The 23064-nt window shown below is 40.7% G+C and overlaps 1 protein-coding gene across 26 annotated transcripts in view; it reads right to left on the bottom strand.

The window, feature by feature from the left end:
* PCDH15 (protocadherin related 15) overlaps positions 1-23064 on the bottom strand; it is a 623360-nt gene that overhangs the window by 39622 nt on the left and 560674 nt on the right. For all 26 annotated transcript variants that reach the window (XM_083503000.1, XM_083503013.1, XM_083503006.1 and 23 more), the window contains 3 exons: positions 14876-15091; positions 10979-11067; positions 852-1028 (listed from right to left, as the gene is read on the bottom strand). In XM_083503000.1, coding sequence (XP_083359126.1) covers positions 852-1028; positions 10979-11067; positions 14876-15091 — 482 coding nt within the window. The remainder of the gene's footprint in view (positions 1-851; positions 1029-10978; positions 11068-14875; positions 15092-23064) is intronic.

The raw sequence follows: 23064 nt of genomic DNA, 5'->3' as shown, positions 1-23064 counted from the left end.
AGAGCTTCTACCAGTGATACAGGTTCAGTTTGCCTTCAGAGTCCTGTTTGAGTGTCCTCTCCCATGAGATTATAGCTATGAAAAAGGAGAGAGTGCTGTTGCAGTTTCTGTCTCTCCCTTTCTGTTGTGTCCTCATTGTCTCATGGTTTATATTGTCCAGGATTCTAAATCACATATGGAGCCAATCTCCTTATGGTAGGCTTCCTGCTTCAGAAGTTATCTTTATAAGGTCAGAGGTGTGCAGATTGAGTGGTGAGGACATGAGAGAGGAACATAGGTTCAGGAAGCATGACTCAGTCTCCTTTGTGTATTGTAATCCCATGAAGCCTCAATAATGCTCAGCCTCTTGAGAGAACTAAGCCTATGTTCTTCCTCATTCTGAGCCCTGGCATCTAGTCCATCTGGAAAAAACCCAAACAGAGCAACCTTTCTGTTTCTGGTGGGGAAAACTAGATATATGCTTCTTTCCCCTGCCCAAAAGCTAGGTAGCGAATGGGAAATATATATTTCTACATCTGCACTGGAAGGGCAACCTTGAAATGACACTGAGTCAAGATAAATCTAGTTTCTAATCCTAATGTGTTGTGTGAGACAGCAGCATTACATGGGTACTCAAAACTTTCCAATGAGCCTTATGTGCAACATGGCTATAAGTATTATATACATATATCAACAGCTTATAGGTACATAATGGTGTGCATGAAATCACAGTGTGGTGCAAAAGGAGAGAGGGGTATTAATTTTGCTAAGCAATGTGATCAAGTCAGTAACTAAAATAACCATTCTGCCAACTACATATTCACAGTGCTGACCACGGAGATAATGCTACAATGACATGATGGAATACATACTTGAAAAGCTCGTTCCTCATTATAGCACGGTTAGTTTGAGGGTCAATTGCGTAGACCATAAGATCGGATTTTGAATAGTCTTCTTCTGAGTAGCCATCTCCGTATCTGCGAGCACCAATGGATTCTACCACAACCCTTGCGCCAGGAATCTGATCTTGAATATAGCGTTCCAAAATCCTGGTAATGGAATACAATAGAAACATCTTCTGTGACTAATTGACATGTTCATGCCAGATAGACAGAGACAGAGACAGAGACAGAGACAGAAGCCCAATGGTAAAAAAAACCCATAGGCCCTAAAACCCAGGTATTTTTAAGTGCAAAATTCCTAAGGAAAACTGTAGCAACAAAGAAGCAGCTCTTACCAGCATTGTGCCCATAACACTACTAATGTGTATTTATGATAGCATTTGAGTTTTAAATGGCTTTGGGGAAATTCCAATGGTATTTTCCAAATAAAACTGTTAGCATTATATAGGAGTCAGTTTCACCTCTTCATAGAAGGCTAATAAATTCTCTCTCACACAAAATATGCCCATGATGAGTTGCAGTAGAATATTTCATTGATACGTACAAGATGACATAACATAGCAGGTAGCAGTGTATCTAGTATTCCTCAAGAAATATAGTAAGCTTTGCAATCAGGGTATGGAGCTGACAGGTTTACCACAGGATGATAAAACAAACAAACAAAAACCAGGCCTGCAGTTAAGCTACAGGCATTATATAGAAACTGACAAAACTGTTGCAAGATAGCTTAAGCAATGTAGCTGCACAAATACACACTGTATCAGGGACATAGAAAACACAGTTCAAAATTGTCCTGAATCTAGCAGGTGAGATCTATCCACAGAAATAGGCCTCTGCACTGATACATATCTAAATGCACATCTATGCTCTTCTTAAAGGGGGTTCAAAGCAAAAAACAACAACAATGCAGTGGAAAATTAAAACAGTATAACAAACTCAAAAGAACTGTAAATTAAACCAAAACCGTAAAAATCAAGTCAACAGAAAAACAGCAACAACTGAATTTTGTCATTATTGAAAAAGTAGCAGCTGAAAAACTTGTTGAAAAAAGTTGGTTTTAGCTGTTTATTGGAAGGCAAGATTTCCTCCAGCAGGGCATTCCTTTGACACGAGGCTACCACAAAAAAGACCCTTGTGCCGACTTGCCATACTTCAGATGAGAAGAGGAACAAAGAAAAGGGTCTCAGGGGACAAACTCAAGAGTCAGGAGGAGTCACATGGGGGAGGGGAGAGGCTAAAACAATGCCTATATTCTGGATTTCATGTTGATGAAATACCGACCTTTTTCAGTGCTTAAGCCAGCCTGAAAGGGGTTAAGTGCATTCTGAACCATTAATGAGAGGTGCATCTTTTTCTTCTTGATACTATTTTCCAACCATTTTTTCTTTATCCCTTTTTTGGGTCCAAAGAGCAGGGGTAGCTGGCTTTTGGCCCTCAATATGTTGTGGACTCCAACGTCTGACCAGGGTGGCCAATAATCAGGGATGATGGGAGTTCTAGTCCAGGCATTGGCAAACTCGGCCCTCCAGATGCTTTGGGACTACAGCTCCCATGATCCCTAGCTAACAGGGCCAGTGGTCAGGGATGATGGGAATTGTAGTCCCAAAACATCTGGAGGGCCAAGTTTGCCTATGCCTGTTATAGTCCAACAATATCTGGAGGGTAAAAAGTTAGCCACCCCTTCTACAGGGTACATACATTTTATGTCCTTTATACAGTTGACTAACAGGTCTGGGAATCGAGTGGCTTGTTACTGTTCAACGTTTTGCTATGTTCGTCTTTGGATTCTCTGAGATAGAGATGTCAGAGGAATCTTTTGGCCTATAAAGCAGATTTCCTTGTACTCACCCATTCAATCCCCAACCCCCATCATCACATGGACTCTTGTTATGAAGGTTTTTCACCTGAGTTTTTTTAATATGATGAAAGGTGTTTTTATTTTAAATGCAGTATTGTAAAGAGATATGTAAATTGCCTTGTAATTTATGTTATTTACATATTCATTGATGTATAATTGGTGCTGTCCCAACAGGGGCCTCACTGCTTTTCTTTTTCCTGAAGTGTTTGCTAATTTTATATGCAACAAAGTTGTTTGTTTCTAGAGGCAGTCTATAGACACTAAGGATGCAATTCTAACCATGTCTATTCAGAAGTAAGTATCATTGAATGATTGTAACCTTTTAAAAATAGAGTGCATCATTCATGATTGTTCTTTTCACATGGAAATAAGTGACCTGTTGTCCCCTGTTGATTTTATCTGTGCTCCTCAGTTAAAATCTGAGGATTTCTAGCTGTCAAACACAAAACCCTGTTTACTACAAATATTTAAAACATAGACTAGCTTGAGCATTGTTTCAGCAAATGCATACACACAACCGTCTTCTGCATAAAACACTCATTTATGAAATAAATTGTTGCCTTACAAACACTTTTATAAGTGGCATTACAATGACCGAAGGAACATGCCTGTAAAATATTTATTATGCCCACAGTAATTCACACAAGCCAAAACACAAAAGAGCAAAAAATATCAACAGGATGCAAAACTGTCCTTCCCTGATATCTGAGTGAGGGAAATGAAACAGGAATAAATTTCTGCTGAATCAAGGACACAAGCCTTCCATCCTAGCTTGCCTCGTTCTGGAGTAAGCCCAGTTCAATTCAATGGGATGTATGTCTGAGTAGATATGGTTAGGATTAGATTCATTAACTTTGAAAGGGAACCCATAGGGAAGTTAACTGGTTTGTAAATGCTGATGACTGATATATGCATGTCTACTGTGTGCTACAATATTAGTAAAATAAATAAATAAATGTATTTCCACATCAGCAAATGATGTAACAGAAGACTTGTGTAAAATAAACCAATAATAGAAAATACTGGATCGAAGTGTGAATGAACAGATTGAGGTACCTTTGTACATCCCTACTTGGGGATACTTCAAAGAACAACCATTATATTTATATCCCCACTTTAAGATGGGAGTCCCAGGTTCTCTTGTCCAAGAAACCTGTAAGAGCCTTGCCCACAATTTAAGCAACACTAGGAATCTCTCTTGGGCCTCATAAAGATTGCAACTGCCCCATCTTTCCTTTCTCAGTTCTAATCTGGAAACTCTCATGGTTCATGCATCCATTCTGCACTGGAAAGAGGTGTCTTTTAGTACTCCAAAATGTTTGTTATGACAAAATATATAAACTACTCTAAGGACAAGATAAGCAAAGCTGCAGCAGCATAATACTAGGAGTGGCAAAAAACTAATCCAGTTCAGATCAATATGTGCTGTTCCTCGCAATATTCTCTGAATTTCATTTATTGTTTTAAAAGGGCTTGACACTGATTATTCTAACCATACAATCATCTTGGGTACAAACCTCACTACTGATAATTTCAATATACAGATCAATGAATTGTTTTCAAACTGATCCAATGAACAGTATGCCTCTGTCCTGTTTCCTCTGAAATTTAACCTGACAGAAAGAAACTACTAACAAAAGAAGTGCTTTTCATATTCATTATAGACAAAGGCATATATACATTTCAGAATAGTATCTCTGTGGGCATTTGCTACATGCTGCATCTAATGAAAAGGGGATTTACAGGAGTTACAGGAATGACTGCATGAACTTCAAACATTGTAATAATGTAGCAAACAGCTATTCTGTTCAGCAATTTAGGAGTTGCTGAAATGTGATAGCGATGGAAGGTGAATATTAATGCTTTTTTCCTTTAAAAAACCCACCTGAAATGTCTACACGAGTGTTAAGAAAACTAAGGCAATGATTTTGTACATTTTTGTTTGTTTGAAAAAATACACATAATTGTATGGCTCTAGAAATAACACAAAATCCTCCCAGTATGGTTATTCTATAAATATGGAATGAAAAGGAGCATCTTGATGAAGACTATATGTTGTTGTTTTTTTAGTGTGAAAGCCTTGCTTGTGTGCTATTGCTGCTGAACTCAACAAGAATAAGAGATGAGAAGAAGAAAAAAGATAAGAAGAGCTCTGCTGGATCAGGATGGTGGCCCAGCTAGTCCAATATTCTCACAATGGCAAACCAGATGCCCATGGGAAGCCTGAAAGTAGGACTTGAGAACAACAATCTCTCACTTATGCATCCCAGAAAGTGGCATTCAGAGGCATCCAACAGTGCAGGCAGAACATAGTCATGATGGCCACACAAAAAGAAGCAGAGGTTACCGTGGATTGTAAAGATCACAGAGATAAGGTATGTGAAGCACCCTGGAATCTCAAAAATGGCATTTATATATGGGAAATATGATGAAACTCTGCCAACCGCAACTGCACTGTTTCCAGTATAGAGTAGCACATCTATGCACTTATTTTTGTCCAAAAATTTAAAAACCTGAATGATTTTTGGGACCATCAAGTTTAGGCAATATTGGTTCTGTTGTAGCGCAAAAACAGCTAAAGCAGGATGTGTGTGTGGGCACCTCTGCACATGAGAAAAACTGTCTTGGACATGGCACCACAAACACACACACACTGCTACATGTGCCACAATCATGCACACGTGGCAAACACACATATGCACACAAGGCATCACAACCACACACATGCGCACACTCCTGCGTGTGGGTTTTTTCAACACGATCTTTTGGGGGTGGGGGAAGGGGTACTTCCCTGGGGTTCCTTAGGAGGAAGGGTAGGATATAAATTGAATGAATAATAATCTTTCTCAGAGTGCAAGAGCTGATTTTAATGCCCCAGCTGCAATTTTCAAAAAGATCACATCCCTATAAATATTAGGCTTTTAAAAAAAGAGGTTTTCTCCAATACCCACAGAGATCCACCCAATCAATGTGTGCTTTTCTTAAGCCTAACTCACTCAAGGGGAACATTTTAAGTGTGTGTGTGTGTGTTGTGTGTTTGGGCCACAGCTGGAGACATACTAGTTAACCCTTCCCTATCCAGCTGTGACTCTTCCTCCAAAACAGAGAATGACAGGGAAAGCCATTATTATTATTATACTCACTTTATCTTGCCCAGGGCAACCAAACAAAAATACAATAAACCCCTTATATTAAAAACAAGAGGAAAAAGAAATACATTAAAATCATCCTACCTACATAGAAGGCCACTTCTATGAGTTCATGTTTGCTGATAGGTGCTACACTGGCTTGGAAAACAAGAAAGGATTTGTTGTCTTCTACCCATTTTTCCAATCCACTTGTGGAGAACACAGTGCAAAGCCAATTAACTCTCTGTGTTACCTAAACCAGGCACTCAGCTCTTGTTATTTTTCTTTACCTAACTTTTGGAATGTAATGGATTTTCAATGCCCACCCCCTGCCCCGCATTCGTCTGTAGGAAAATGAATAAAGTTGTACTTATTTATTGCCCTTTCCTTCAGTTGTTTCCTCCATTTTTGCATTACAATTATACAGCAATGCTTTCCAGGAGATCAGCTCTGCACGCTGCCTTTGCTTCTGTTTTTGTATCAACATCTCTTATTTCTGCAGCTAGCAGAGCAGCTTTCAGAGGCAAGGCACCCTCTACATTTCTCTCCCCTCAGCTTGCTTCTTTCTCCCTCCCTCCTCCTTTGTACTTAACCAAACCTCAGGGGGCTGCTTCTCCCTGGGGAGGCAGACATTCTGTTCCTCTCTCCACCGTGCATAAACATCCTCTTCCTCATGCATGCAGTTCTACACTTTAAAGCAGGGGTGCGCAACTCAAATCACTATGAGTGCCATCTTCAGATTTTTATTACCTCAGGAGGTCCACGTAGCTACAGGAGGTGATTTCTGTTACCATTTTAACTTGTTGCTTTCTTTTCAACAGTCATTTGTCAAGCTTCCTTTTTCATTCTTCACTTGCATAGATTAACCACTTTTTTCTGCCTATCATGTCCTCTTTCTTTAAAACTACTGAACACCTGTATTCTGTTAAACCTCTTTTTCTTTTTCTCTTTCACCTCCAGTTCATTTTCTTAGCCACCCCCTTTCCTCTCTACACCCCACAGTGCTCTCTCACTTACCTCCACATCACAGGTCCCCCAGCACCACACCAAGTGCCTTCCTTCAACATCTCCCTCCTTTAATTCGACAACCCACATTATTGCTACTCATACTTGTGGAATTTGCCAGCAACAACACAAACAGCTTTAACTCTTCCTGCAACTAACAGGTTGGGAGAGGCTGACCATGCAGTATGCCAGAGTAGCAGCAACAGGTTGAAAAAAAATGGCTAAACTGGCCTTCTTGAACAAAACGCTGGGGGGCAGGCCCATCTTGCCCTGCCCTGCCCCCCACTACCTTGCCTTGCCACCTGCTGCTGCCTCCTCATTGTGCTGCACTACTTCTCAGCCAGGGGTCACGTCGGCACATGCCCAGTTCAGTGCAGTGAGAACAGGCGGTTGGTGGTGGCTGCCTTCCTTTCTCTCTCCTTCCCTCGGTCAGCTGCCTTACCCCAACCATGCTCCCACCTCTCCAATGCATGCTGCTGCCTGCTGGCCAGGTGTGCTCATCAATGCTCAGGATGTAGTAGTTCGGGGGATGTCCCCCAAAGGGGCCACTGTCCCTGCCATTGGAGGACGCCGTCTCCACTGGCTCACCTGCCTGGCCATGCTCTCCTGCAGGGCTGCTCAATACCAAGCCACAGGTATGGAGCAAAAGAGTGAGCAGGAGAAAGAGGGATGTGGAACCAGGACATGCACATGCCGTAAACTTGCCTATGCCCATGGCTACTGCTGCATCCCTCTTGTTCCTCCTGGAGACAAGCCAGAAACAGGCAGCAAACTGAGGGAAGGAGAGAGGGAGGTGGAAAGGCAGGCAGGCGGGGGAAAATATTAAGGGGACTGGGCCCCCATAAGAAAATTACCAGGCATGGCGGGGAGGCCTAAGGGACACCAGCCCCTTAAAAATTTGGCACATATGTGCTGTACTGTCATTTCAATTCATGCATTGAATTCTGCTGCACCTTTCGATGTGAATGTGGGGTCCACAAAATTTGACACAAGGATCCTGATCTTAACAATACAGTTAAAAGTACAGACTCTTCCTCCAACAGAGCTACAGCTATTAATTCATTTTTCCAAAATGAAAAGACAAATGGAAGTATTAATGTTTCATTATACTGATTCCCCCCCACACTGCACTGAAAACTGAAATTTACAGAGAGATTATTATAATAGACCCAACAAAGCCCTAACACTGTATATTGAGATTTGCTTCAAGATCTTCACCATGCTGTCTAGAATCCAGGAATCCCAGTGGAGGATCAAAGGCTGAGCATACGTATGTCAGATAAGGATTTGAAGATATTAATTCTTCATTCCAAAATAGATATTGTAAAGCCTTATGAAATGTCATAGGATACAGCACCACAGCTCATTGTAAAAGTCACAGGCAGCCATAATACCTAATTTTAACTCCCAAGTGTTGAAATTGTGTATTTTCATTTTTTGTTATAAACATACCTTTAGAAGTAATGCAGAGGGAAGGGGGAGGAAGGTCAGTCCATAATTGGGAAAATATTTCTTGCTTATAAATGCCCAGGCACAAACACAAAAATGGATTTCTGAGTTGCCAGCAATATTTACATTAGCCTGAACAGCCAAGATGAAGACACTAACATATCTACAGGTTTCTGCAAACATAGCTGCAAACGTAAATTTAATTCTGGTGACCTTTTGAGCCAAGTGGGGTAACTGAGTCATTTTGTACTCCACTTCTAATTCACCCCTTTGGTTGGGATGGAGAAGAATTCATTTTGGTTACGTAATTTGCAGTTCTCAAAACAATATGTGTAGCAAAATACTTCTCCTAACTTTCCAACACAGTTCGGCAACCATGAAGGTGATATATAAAAATGCATAGTTTAGGAGCAAGTGTGCATAAACATGTACCCTTTTCTTAGTTAAAATAACATATTGATGTTTTCAAATTTTGTAGTTACATCTCAAGCCGCAAGGCCATTTTATTAATTATCTGCCATTTTTTGTACACAAGCATTTAAACACATGTAATTAGATCTTTATGGACTCTTGCTAACTCCTCCAAGCAGGCAAGGCGGGTGTTGACATTTCTCAAGCAGCAGTGACATGGTGCAATAACCACTAGAATGAAACCACTGTCTCCAGATGAAAGATCCCCATCGTTGTGCTTCTGTCAACACTTATGTTATGTGTGCACATGTAAATTAAGCATGAGTCAATCTGCTAACAACTTGCTATTTCAGTTGTGTATGCTTGGATTAGGCCCACTGTGCTGAGACCATAGGCACTGCAGTTTTGTGAGCGATGGATGAATTTCTGTTACTCATTTGTTGTACACACAGTCTTCATGCAATCTGTCACCTTTGCATTTCCCTTGCTGAGGGACATGTTAATTCCTGAGTACTGAAAGCACAACACTTAAAGCTGTTAACACCACACCTGTGTTGCTGTTGTGCTTTCTTCCTGGAGTGCTAGGTGAGCGTTCCAAATAGGTGGGCTCTCTTGTGATAAGCAGCACAGATATCTCCGCATATGACTGGCTACTCCCATGTCTCATAATACGCTTTTGATTTTACCAACCAACAATTTTAATAACTCCATTTTATTACACAATATTATTTTGATCCATTGTTGCGGGGCCCCTAGAAAGCATGGGGCCCATAGGCCAGTGCCTACTCTGCCTACTTGGTAATCCGGCACTGTCAAACAACTCAATTTTTTTATGAATAAACATTTTAAAATAGTAAGCTGTTAAAAGATGGATTGTGGAGAAGATGGGAAGGACTATTGTGTGCATCCTGTTATAGTAACAGAACAATAGCCAGAATGAGATACTTTCTAAAATTAAATGATCTTTGGTCTCACAGCCAAAACATCATATCTGCATTGAAATGGGAAATGATCACCAGTGCTTTTATAGTAAATAAGCTAAAGAGTAGTCTCCTTGATTTCATCACAGATGTTAACCAGAGGCAATTGGTCTCCTTGTGGTCTAATTTATTGTTGCTTTGTTGAAGAATGAGTAAAATAATTATTGGCATAGAAATAAATCATAAAATTATAATACCTTTAAGTAGGGCTACAAGTTGTTGTTGGTTTAATCAGTGCATTAATTAAAAAATCTGCACTTTATTTATCACTGAGGATCAATTTTAATACGTGGGAACTGTGGGTTAAGAGCACATTTCTTTAATTTGTTTGAGGTTCATTTTGTTCTGATGTGCTACTATAATAGGGAAAGAATAAAAATGGAAGATGGTTTTTAACAAGGAGTGCTATTTTTGTTAAAGAAGAAAATTTTAAGTACAGTAATCTTACATTGCCTTCAGTGCTTCAAAAAGAATGTATTGAGAGATTTTGATAATAACCACATTTATATAAATGTAATTAATTGACTGAAAAGACTGGATTGTGGGATTTGTTTCGCAGGGTCAGCAAGGTGAGGGTATATTTGGAATTTCCTGGTGTACTTGCTACCTTTTCTGATTCCCTTCCAAGTAGGGATGGATGGCTCAATCTATTTCTCATTCATGTCAAATTTGCACGTGCTTATTCATAAGTCCATTTCATACTGTTTCCTCATTAAATGGCAATGATTTAAAAACAAAATCTGTACCAAGGGTCAGAATCAACTTATGAGTCCTGCTAGTAGAATGGCCTTCTGCTAGTGCTGGGGGGGCTTTCTGCCCTCTCTCCTCCCCCGGTGTTTTATTTGTTTATGGAATTTATATACCGCCCTATACCCAGGGGGTCTCAGGGCAGTTCATAGTGTTCTCCCTGGGGGTTCAAAATTGGCTTGGAGGATGGAGAACTGGGGAAACCCATAGAACAGTGGGGGGGGGGAGAGAGGAGAGATTGTTCCACCTGGCAAGCTGAAATGGACAGACCAAAACAAATGAAATGCCAGTGAGGTATTCAAGAGCACACCAAAATGGAAGTGGTTTCCACAAATAGCAAAAGTGAAACTCAAAATGTTGTGCCTTAGATCTTCTCCCTCAGTTTCTCCCTTCTTTCTAAGCTTTATATTGCCTATTGCACTGATGTTTCAGGAAATATTGAACAGTAACATTTTAACCACTGGTACTTTCCAGGGTTTGACTCTATAAGATGTTTAGACAATGAACACATTTCATTACCCTATAAGCTGATCCTTGCTTTGTTCCACAAGAGTAGGAGGGACATTGGAGACAATGACTTGCATGTCCAACTGGTTGACTACAGAGACCTGGAAAGAGAAAAGAAAGATACACTTGAGCTTGCAAAACATACATTATCTCAGAATGAGAACAGGAGCAAGGTGAGATTCTCCACCTGCACCTGTAAGGACCATTTATATGGAGCAGGGATGCAGAAACACTGAGAGGAAATGTATCACTAAAGAAAAAGCTCAGAAGAAACAGAATTGGTGGGGGGAATACATATGCTAATCAATACATATAGCTTCAAATTTAGTTACCATAATGTGAATAGAAATACAATACACCTCTCACCACAGTGGGAAAGACTGTTGACTGGGCAAGGTCGCTTTCAACAAAACGTGGACTGTCATTTATAAAGAAGGGCACATGGCCATCCTATTTGCAACACTGTGCCCACTTACAGTGGTACCTCGTGTTACGTACTATCCCCCTTACAAATGCTGCAGGTTACACGCTCCGCTAACCTGGAAGTAGATGCCCCTTGTTGCAACCTTTGCCCCATAATGCGAACGGAAGTTGCACTCCAGCGGAGCAGCAGAAGCGGGAGTCACCATTAGAGAAAGCGCGCCTCATGTTAGGAGCGGTTTCCGGTTATGAACAGATTAAGTACATAAAACGAGGTACCACCGTATATGGAAATTAAGTCTCCAAATTGCACCTGAGAAACTGACTGGGTAACACGTAAAGGTTCTGAAGCACAAAGGTATCAAAGATAGTGCTTTTTTCTTTCTTTTTGGAGACAAAACTAGTAACTGTCTCCCCTCGAGCTCTATTTCTCAGAACAGCAAAGGCAACCTGTTAACAGCAAGGCAAACAGTGATAGGAAATCTCAGCTCATATTTTGTCCCCTATATGTGAGACAAAGCAAGCATAGTGAGAGTTTAGCCACATGTACACTGAAAAAGCGATCAAGCTGTGTGTAGTTTTTTCTTTCCTTATCAAAAGTGGTACAGCGCTGGTTTCAAAGATCACAGGAGGGAAGGAAAACAGCTTGAATGATTTTTTCAAATGGACAAGCAGAGAAAACTCCAAGCAAGCAGGGCAAACTTCTCTCTTCCTCTATCACACAGAGCCTTGTTTTTCTCTGCTGGCCTGTATGTGAAAGGGAAGCAATCAAGTTGCTGAACTGAGAAAAGAAATATGAGAGAATTCTCTCCTCTAGTGTTCGCAAACTAGCCAGGGCAGTTAAGGGTAAACAGTATTAATGGCACAGCAGACAAATCATAAAGGGCCTACAGTACTACCAACAAATGTCCATTCAGTGATAAATCAATCAGTTTTGCATACAAATATAGTGTAAAGCATATAATCTACAATACAGGAAGTTCCATCTGTCAGTCATGGTTATGTACATAAGCATGAAAAGGGTAGAAACAATGTGTTTGCAAACATACATACCATACATGTGCACTTCTTAGGGAACTATAAACTTTCAGGCATTCAAAATAAAGTCAGTGGCTCAGCTGTGATGGGGATGCAGGGGCAATGAACTTTAGCTGAATTCAGTAAAAATCCCTCCTTGGATAAGTAACCTGCAGTGTTTCTGAATGTGGGGAGGATTCTAACCTTCAAGGTGATGGGGTTAGAATCCCCATTCAGAGCTTCATGGTAAATGCACTGGGAGAAGGCTGGGAGAAGAACTGTTGTGAATGTTCTAGCTCTGGATTTCCTACAATGAGCTGCTGATTGGCTAACAAGCCCCCCCCCCTTCAAACTCTATGATTCGACACAGACAGTTGCTCTTCAGGATTTCAGGCATATGTCTTTACAGCCCTACTTGGAGATGCTGGGGATCAAACCTGGAATCTTCTGCATTCTAATCATGAGTTTTACCATTCAGCTATGGCCCTTCTGCTTGAAAATCAGTTGCTTCCCCTTCTGCACACTGAGAGAACTTCATAAGTACCACATACCTGGCACAAGAGTTTGATAAAAAGGTAATACTACAAATGATATGCAGAGGTACTAGATAATTACATGCAGATACATGTGCAAATCATCCGAATGCTATTAAACTCAAATGCAAACTTCAGTGTAATCTACTAAATGAAACTCTAAAGCAGTTAAGTGTTGGTGTATTAGTCATTCTCAACATGCAGTGTTTTAAAAAGGACAACTCTAGTTTGTTTGTTTTTAAGAGATGGTATTATCTAAGTCTTTATAGATTTAAGAATACAACCTTTCCATTCAGTGGCCAGGTACCCCTCCACTGAGATAGTGCAATAATGGAAGCCATAGTAGTGGCTTTGGTAATCAGAAGTAGTATCATCTACTGTATTGCAGAATAAATCCTAAAGACATTTCTTAACACTATTTCAATTTGTTCTTTAAAGCAAATAATAAACACTTGCGCTCTACATACTCCCATTTGCACCAGCAGGTTTGTAATAAAGAATAAATGCTGCTTAGATCTGCAAAATTGAAGGAACAGGGGTCCACAAGGTTTGATTATTTATGGTTGACACTGTTGGGAATTTCATTCCTCCATGCTGCAGATGTGTGATTGTTGTTGTCACACGTCTGTGTTTACATTCCACAGTGCTGGATGTCATGGGGAACGGAAGTTCAGATACACTGTTCTCTTCTGTATTGCTTTTGTTTTTTCCCTTCTCTCCGTGGAAGAAAGAGAGAGGGGAGCCATGTTTTCTTTGTTCTGTTATGTTTGATTTTGTACATAATAAATTAGGCTTAGATGTCACACCTCAAAGCTCAGCTTCTGTTTGGACTCTGCTAGTGTTGTGCACTCATGTCCTTGGATATGGGTCACATCAGCACGATGGGACACAAGAGTGATGAATCATCCCGGACGGCGCTGCACTGGGGGAGAGGTGATGGTCTTGGTGTTTCCCAACAGCCACTTCACCTTTCCCTATTCCTGAATAGGGATGCAGAAAGCTTGGTGTGGGAGGAAGCTTGTTATCTCATGTTCTTTGGCGGAAGTGGAAGCTTTGGAGAAAACAAGAGGAGCTTCTGCCTGCCAGAAAGCCCAAGTGATATGAGATTATTTGATGCAAAATAGTTCTGAACTAAGTAGCAGGGGCTACGCTCCCCTTCTCCTTGAGTGCTTCCTCTGAGTGCTGCAATTTGAGTCTGACCAACATAGTACTTTGTGCCATCAACTTCATCCTTGGACACGTCTCAAACAGTGAAATATCAGATTCAAAATCTCAAGGCTGGATCCAGCTTGCCAGTGAGTGGAATAAAGATGAGTGAAATGACATCTTTGCATGACTCAGTTGCTCCCTTTTGCCATGGCTGGATGCACAATGAAACTACCACAAAGCAGTGACCTTCACACTCTATGATTCTTGCTTCTGCTCTAACCCCTTGTGGGTAATGTTGGCGAGTTGTCTTTGAAAGTTGAAAGAAGTGACTGGGCACACGTTTCCTCTGCGCTTGAGGACAGAGACCCTACTAGACTGCCCAAGACTTCTCAATGCTTTACAGAGAATTGGGGAAACAGGGAGAGGAAGGCCTCAGGTCAAGTGTTTTCAAAGTTTAATGCAATCCTCCACAACTCGCAAACAAACTTTGGACAGGGAACTTTTACGCTGCTGGGTGCTGTACACAAGATTCGTTAGGGCACTAGTCTTTGACAACCTGATAAGCAGATTTGTGGAAGTCAGTCCCCTTCAGTCCCAGGCAGGCAACAGGAATAGGAGATTTAAAGACCCACTGATGGGCTACTTAGGAAGGCCTGACAACACTAGCTGTTGTATCCTCATCGTATGAAATCAGAATAACAAAAAAACTACAAGGAGGGTGAATGCCTGTAGCCCAATGTCGTCTATAATAAACTTTGCAGCAAGAACAAGCCCCCGAATGCATACTTACAAGTACATCTGATTTATTGCTCAGCCCCTTTCCATAGTTGTCTGTAGCAATGACCTGAAACTTGAAATACGATCGCCGCATGTTTTTGAAGAGCATAGCAGTTTTGATCAGCCCCGTATAAGGTTCGATCACAAAACCTTCCTTGCCATCCTTGATTGGAGGGATGATGAGTCTGTACTGCATGGCACTGTAGTTGCCCGTATCTTTATCATTTGCCTGAGAGGTTCAAAAAAGAAGGGGGAGAAAGAAGGCAGAGAAATTACTGAGACAATCATGTATACTGAGAAGCACTCGCTGCGGCCTCTGTAATCAATACAGAAACTAATCTCATGGGCATTATGATAATCAGTTTGACTGCTTTCTGCATTTGTAATATCAGAAATTAATTTTTAGTAGCTTCATGGCTTCAAGTGAAATTTAGGCTAGGGGTGGAGAACCTGTTTCAGCCCAAGAGCTGCATTCCCTTGTGGACAACCTTCTGGAGAATGCACTTGAGTGGTGGTTGGGGCCAGAGGGGAAAGTGGACAGAACAATGGATGTGAGTAGTAGGCTATATTTCAAGCACACAAACACACACTTCATCCTCCATGCAGGCAAGGAAAAGGCATCATCACACTTCTAAGGCCTGAGGTTCCCCAACTCTCATTCAGACTCACAAAAGCAGCATTCAGGATGTGGGGGAAAGCAGAATAATTTTGGAGCCATCTTCAATGAACTCAGGGTAGAGTCATTGAAATTAACGGCCCTGATTAATTTCGGTCCTTTCCTTTCAATGGGTCTGCTTCATATTCAGTGGGGTATTTTGTTCAGTGCACTTAAATCCCTCCCATTTAAATTAATAGGATATAAAGGGTTTTGGCTAGATCATCCGTTTGACTCGCACAGATTTTTTTTAAAAAAGTTATGGTACACCACTATTAAGGAAACAAACAGGTTTGATGTTTTTATTGCATACACTATCATTATGAGGGGGAAATGAATGGTGTATTAATGTTAGCAAGCTAGAAGAAGATGATGATGATGATGATGATGATGATTACCCCACTTTTCCCCTGACGGGACCCAAGGCAGCTTACACATAAAAACAAGAACCACTAAAAACACGGGGGGGGGGGTGGAATTATGTGAAAATAATTAAACATGATACAATTAAAACCATATACAGATATAAAATCTGTTCAAAACATTTGTTTCAAAATTGTTTAAAAGATTGACATGAAGACTACTGTCCACTATAGTAAAAGAAATATTGAACACAAATAAATAATCAATTTATTAAAAAATTATCATGTGTTTTGTCTGTAATTTGTTTTTCTCATGTGTTTTCTAATACATCTTTAAACGTTAGTAAAAATAAATAAATAATGTTTATCTGTTTCGGGACCACCAGAGCAACCCTAAGCTCAGCGAATGACATAACAAGCACAAGTCCTTTTTAACACAAGGGAAGGGAGCTTGTTATTCCTATAATTTGTCCTGAAGGTAAATATTTTTGTCACTTCATTAAGGGAAGATATGACACCTCAAGGGAAGTGATATGCCTGTCAGAAAAGAGAAAGGACTACAGTTGATCTTAATAGCATTATATATTTTCTTTTGTTTATGTGGCAGACATAAATACGCAGATGTTTTCACAATTCTTTTATGAATGAATGTTGAGAAATATTATATGTCCTCTGTGTCAGACTTCACCTCAACTGTCAAAATAAGGAGCGGCATTATCTTTCGGGTGCAAATTTATAGCTAAACTGAGGCATGTTTTAAAGGTGCTTAAAAATACCAAATCGTTCTAAAGCTTCATCATAGGCTTCTTGTTCACATCTATGAAGGCAAAAGTTTGGATGAGAAGGGGGTGGGGGTGGGAAAGACGCCTCTTGTAATGGAACACCCTCCTGAATTGATTCCCCTCCCCCTATAATGAGGAGGAGACATGTCTCCTTTCTCTGCCCCACTGCCAGCTGTATGTTTACTTGTTTTTTTATATAAAAAAACTTAATTAAGCATTAGCCCCATCACCAAATTAATTTAGAACTGTATCTGTGGAGGGCTGGGCGGTCCTTGGGTTGTCCCAGGGTGGACTAGCCTGATTGAAGACCATTGGATTATAGCCATGGGGTGGCTCAGGGGTGCTGTGTACAGCCCATGGTCTCTCATTAGGTGAATGAGCTCTGGCAAGCCTCCTCTCTCCTCTTCTTTTGTAGTTGAGAAGAATAAATCAGACGTTTGCACTTCTAGTCTCAAACAAACAATATCTCTCCACTATATCTAAACTTTGGGAACTGTGGTTTGTTTGAACTCTAACTAGCAAGAACAAACCGGTATCAAACCAGGATTTCAGATTCTGATTTGTACACTAACTAGAATTTAAATCAGCTTTCACCATCCTGGGACTTTCCTGAGATTTGGACTACAAGTACCATCAGTCCCAGCTAGCATATTAGTTGAAGGGAAATCTCCTTCCAGATCAGCCTCCCACATACAAATAATCATTTACCAATGACCTTTTTGAAGCATCACCTCTATCACAGGTGACATTTCTTATGACAAAGGAGATGGCTTTTTCAGTAATGACACCCCAGGTCGGAACTCCCTCCTCCCAAGGTATGCCTTCCATCAACCTTTAGTTGCCAGCTGCTTAAAAAAAAAATGATTCAGACATTTTAAAGCATGTTTGATAACTTTCCAGCCTCCGCATCATTCAATAAACTGCTTGCAAAACTTGGATGAACTTCAGGAACAGCCTTTGACGCAGCATGAAGAGTTTCAAACGGGGTGTGTGTGTGTGTGTGTGTGTGTGTGTGTGACCATTTACCACATGTGCAGAAGTGCTGACAAATGGCCTAATGGGACATTCTGGATTGCAGCCACTGTTGTTAGATTAACTCAATTCATCGGCAATTATCTCTTGAAGATATGGCATCTTTAACCAAGTGTTCCAAATAATGAAAACCGATCTACTAACACTGTTTGCATAGACATGCAATCAATCAGGACCTAATCACCGAATTGTCAAGATGAAAGAGAAGTGGCAGTGGACCAAAGCATAGATGGAATGTGCTTCTGTTTCTGCTGTTTTTTGCCCTGCGATGCATCTTCCAAAATACAGACTGTTGTAAAACTAATCCATATATGCAACCAGGCTGTGTGGGTTGTCAACTGAAACAAACAACGCCATGTGTAGGCTAACAAAGGGGGGGGGGCTAGTGCTGATGAAATGATCCCCATCTTTTTTAATTGGTTAATTTCAAATCCTGGTAAGTATTAGGCATAGCTAAGGTGGGAACTGATATCCAAAGTTTTCGGTGGCAAGGGAGAGGGCGGTGAGGTGAATTTATGTCAGAAAGGGAAGAGGCCGGAGGAGAGGAGCTTGTGATCCTGTGGCCCACTTCTTCAGCCATGCTTAGGAATTGGGAAGGTTACATAGGTATTGGCTTGGTTTGTGTTTAAAAGTGTCAATGTCCCATAGCCATATGACCCCTCTCCCCAACTACAGACAAGCGTCTGATAAAAGTGAAGCTAGCAATGCTAGCCTTTGTATAAAGGAAAGACTAAGGTATATTAAACAGCATTGCTGGGAGAGGGGCCAATTGCCCACAAAACACTAGATTAGGAAAGAATTGTCAACCACAAAACAGTAAATGCCGCCCTTGTCAGAAAAACAAAGCAGCTATACTTTTGAAATTTGGCAGGCTTCATCTTACAAGGAAGGGCTACTATGCCTACAAATTTTATGCAATTCTGCTGGGAGGGGGAAGTTATAGACATTTCATTTAAAAACACACACAATAACATCCAAGGTACCCACTGTAATACCCCTGGACTTATTTGGCAGGCTTAATCTGTTCCTGAGGGGCTAGTATGCCTGCAACTTCCATCTACTTCTACCAAAAGGGAGAAAAGTTATAGCTTTTTAAAGATGTCCCAACAGTAAATTGCAGTGGGTGAGGAGGGGAGACAAAGCCTTGTTTGTTTGCTTGCTTTGCCAAAGCAGATCAGGACTTAGGCCCCAAGTTGAACTGGGCAACCTCCCAAGTGCTTTGGACCGTTTTCTGATGTGCCAAATTGGGGTCTGAACTGAATCTTATAGTTCTAGGATGTCCAACAGTTTGATCACGATCTACAGGTCGATCTTGGGGGGGGGTGTCCTTGGTCGATCACGGTCGACTGCAGGATCCTGACCCCTGCCCCCCTCCCAAAAAAGCTAGATCACTGCCAGTTTCTTTATTGTGGGAGTAGATCGCAGTCTCTTGAACGTTGGACATGCACACCCCTAATATAAATGCACATAAAACATATGATAATGTAGAACTACCTCTATGCACTTGGGCTTTAAGCCACTGATATTTTAGGGTCCCATGTTGCCATTACCCAATCCTACATGGCCAGAAACCTTTATGTGGCTGCCTGAATCATGTCTCAGTGAAGCAAACATCCAAGAACACAAAGTACGACTCCAATACTACTCTTATTTTCAACCTGCAAATACAGCAGGTTCCAATGTTCTCTTTATAATGCAGGATTGGGAGAAACCTGATCTCAGCAGAGTTGAAACAAGGAGAGCATGTGGAACTCAGAATTTGAAAGTAGTAAATATCATCCAGACACTTGTAAAATACATATACTGTGTTTAGTTTTTGCTCTTGGAGGACATACACTTGTAGATGAGTCATCCTTGTGGATCAATAAGATTACTCAAAAGAAGAAGTTGTTATCGGGAATTTATAGCCGGAAAACCACCTATCAGGACAACCAAGATAGTCACAATACAAGGATGGAAACAAGTGGTATTTTAAGTGGGGTCAAAGCAAGGCAAAAAGAAGAGTATAAAGAACATCTAAATGTGGGAACAAATTTACTTACAACTATATGTGTGAGACAAGGCACTAATGTCAAAGTGTTAAAAATACTGGGACAGCAGATGTAGCTTTTAAAACTGAAAATATACATCAAGCTGTCAGTTCCTGCAGGGAGAAAAGTGATTTTGTTTTAAAAGCTATTATATTTTGCCGGAAACTGTGATTGGAAACATCTGAATTTGCCATCTGCTTTAGTAGAGCTAATGTTGACTAGGAAAGCCTATTCGTTTTATGAGCCCCTTCAGTATATTAGAACTAAAATTAAGAATGACCCTGTGAGGAAGGCTGCAATGCACAAAAGGACTGATGAGAGTTTATTCGTCCCCCTCCTTGCTTTAAGCAGCTAGTTTGACTCAAGCTTGCTTTCTTAAAAGGAGAAAAAGAAATGGTTAGCAACTGATGGCCGTCACTGCTGATAAAATGATAAATTTTCAGCAGTCTTCAGGCCCTGAGCAACATTTTGCTGAGTCCACAGAGAAGGTAAGGTGATGGGTCAGTACAGTAGTCCTCACAGACTCAATAAAAGCAAAATAATAGTGCAATGCATTACTAAAGTGACATAGACAAACTGTATCACCCCTTAACTTCTTGATATCATTTTTATTGCAAAATCAGAAAGAATTTCATGAAACTATACCTTCTTAAAAGTGTCTTACAAGCTTAGATCAAAGTTCAAAATGCGGTATTTCTACTATATCCTGGAATTCCTCTCTTTTAAAACAATACTGCCTTTTTGTTCAGCCACTGCCACTTTCACTCCAAATTATAGCAAAATGGAAATACACATGACTACATTTGGTCACATCTATGCCCTGCTACCCATTCCTCTGCTGCGATTTGCTCCCCAACCAAATTGGGGAGACTGTACACTTTTGCATTTTCATGGACAGCTAGTCCCATGGCTTACTTTCCATCTGTGTGTGTGTGTGTGTGTGTGTGTGTGTAATACATATGGGCAACACCTGTCCATAACAATAATTAAAACCATCTAATATAGGGAGGGTGAGTGGGGAGACTGGTGACAGCAATCCAAAAGCCCCAGAATCAGATCCACAATTATGGTGCAGAAGGAAACCCATTTATCCCTCTGGTGTGCTCCCTGCCCTTAGAGCCCACTGGTGCCACTGACTGGCTCCTGGGGCATGGCCTTCCCTGGCCATAATGCAGCTGAACCACTGTCCACACACCACTACTTGCAAGCTACCACCACAAACCTAGTACAATCAGGCCTGCTCCTCACCTGTGCAAGGGCATAAGATGAACCCAAGGCTACTGATAAGTCTCAAATTGGAACCTTAGAGTTGCCAGGGATACGGTTTGACTAGGGCTGCCATCCATTGGAAACAGCGCCCCCGGGTGGATAATCTCTTTAATGTCCAGGGAAATCTGGGCTTGGCTTAAAAACTACATTTTTTTAAGCCAAACCATCACCTTGATAACTTTTGTGTCCAGATTTACCCTTTTTGAAATATGGCAGCCCTAGGTTTGAGAAAACTAGTGCCTTTTTTCCCAAAGTAAAAACGGAATAATATAAAGCACATATTTTTGTTTCCTGTTACGCCTCGTGAGGTCAGGAGAAATGATATATAAAAAAACTGGGCAAAAATTAAACAATGCCAGTATGCCATGTTATAACCAGATGTTAACGCTCAGGAAAGCAGTGAAGCAACATGACAACAGTATTGAACTGAAAGCTCACTCCTTTAATTAATCACCCACAAGATAACATGTGTTAATTATTCTTTTTAGAGCAAAATTAAGGCGTTGAGAAGACTGAAGAGATAGGACTAAATAATGTGGAGGGAAACAAAAGGTATGTGAAAACACAATTGATATGCAAAGCACTAAAATCATATCATATTAAGTAAATCTCAGGCTTCAAATCCCATAGATTAATAGCTGCAATTATTGCTGGTTTATATTTAATTTACTTATTCACCACAAAAATGCATGGTGTAACATTTGGCCTTAGAATGATAGTAAAAAAGGAACAGCTGTTCTAATGTGAAATTTCTAAAGAAATGGAATTATAACAAAGGTTGTCAAGAAAAGATAGATACAATTCTAAAGCAACTCATTCTGTTGATGACTGACTTTTTATAGCAAAACTCTATCTCAAAATCAGTGTGGGGCACCCTGGCCACTAGGCCTCCCCACTTGGCCTGCAAGTCTGTAACTGGGTAAGTCACACCCATGGGTCCTGCACTTGCCATCACACAGGATACCAGGCATGAGGCAGGCAACAACAGGACTTCAAAGGAGCTATCAGGAGCTTAAGGTGAAATCCAAATTGTTTCTTTGCTGAAGCAAGGTGCTGATGGGTGCTGGAAGTATGCTTTGCTCCAGGACTGGCAAACAGTTTCCATTTGAAACTAATGTTAAAATCTGCGCTTTGAACCTCTGGATTGCAGAGCTGTTTGCAAAAGGGCTTTCAAACAGCCCCAGCACTGTGCTTCCAATCCTGACAATCAGATTTGGCCTGCCAGGGGTGGGGAGATTAAGATCTGGCCTTCTGGCCAGAAAATGTTCCCCCCTCTCTCTCTTGATCAAGATATTATATTTCTCCACGGGAGAGTTACAATTCTCAGAGTTCTCTAGGAAGAGGGATTGACTGTTAAATCACTCTGGAAACTGTACCTCTCTGAGGGGTATGGGGTCTCCAATACCTTTATGATATCCAAGAAGCCATAATATTGCTTGTGATGAAGAAGACAACTGCCTGCAGAGTTTCTTACAAATTCATCCCCTCCCCAATAATTACCGATAATTTCAGATTCAGATTACGAAGGCAAAATATATTTCACAACTATTTATAGTGCTTGTGAAATTATTTTAAGAATTTTGAACAAGGTAGTTTCTGTAGCCTTCCAAGGGGTGCCAACTTGAATAAAATATTGTGGGGGCCCAGGTAAGCCCCGTCCCACATAATTGATCACATGACGCAGTGCACACACACTATTTGAGTGGAAATGTCCGTCAACTTTGGGGGAGCCCAGCCTCCACGAGTTGGCTCCTATGAGCCTTCCCATTTTTATTTTTATTTTCTACAACGAACATTTTCATAAGACATTGATTTCACTTCTACCCTTTGATTTCTTTATCAAAAAACAAACTGAATAATCAGTATTAGACCTGTGGTCAACTCTGTGCCACTAAAAGACACAGCAAGGACATAACAGATCTACTTTCATTTTATACTCAAACATAACAGCCCCCCTGTTTTATTTTTGTTCCATTTTAATTTAATTGCAATTGTTGATGATTTTTGTTTCTTTGCTTAGTTCAAATAATATTTAGCAGGAGAGATTAAATAATGCCATACAAAGAGCTGTA

The sequence above is a fragment of the Podarcis liolepis genome (assembly GCF_965112155.1).
Source record: "Podarcis liolepis genome assembly, chromosome: 5".
Classification (NCBI taxonomy): domain Eukaryota; kingdom Metazoa; phylum Chordata; class Lepidosauria; order Squamata; family Lacertidae; genus Podarcis; species Podarcis liolepis.
The sequence above is the reverse complement of the archived record's forward strand: the minus strand, read 5'-3'. Positions and strand labels throughout refer to the sequence as shown.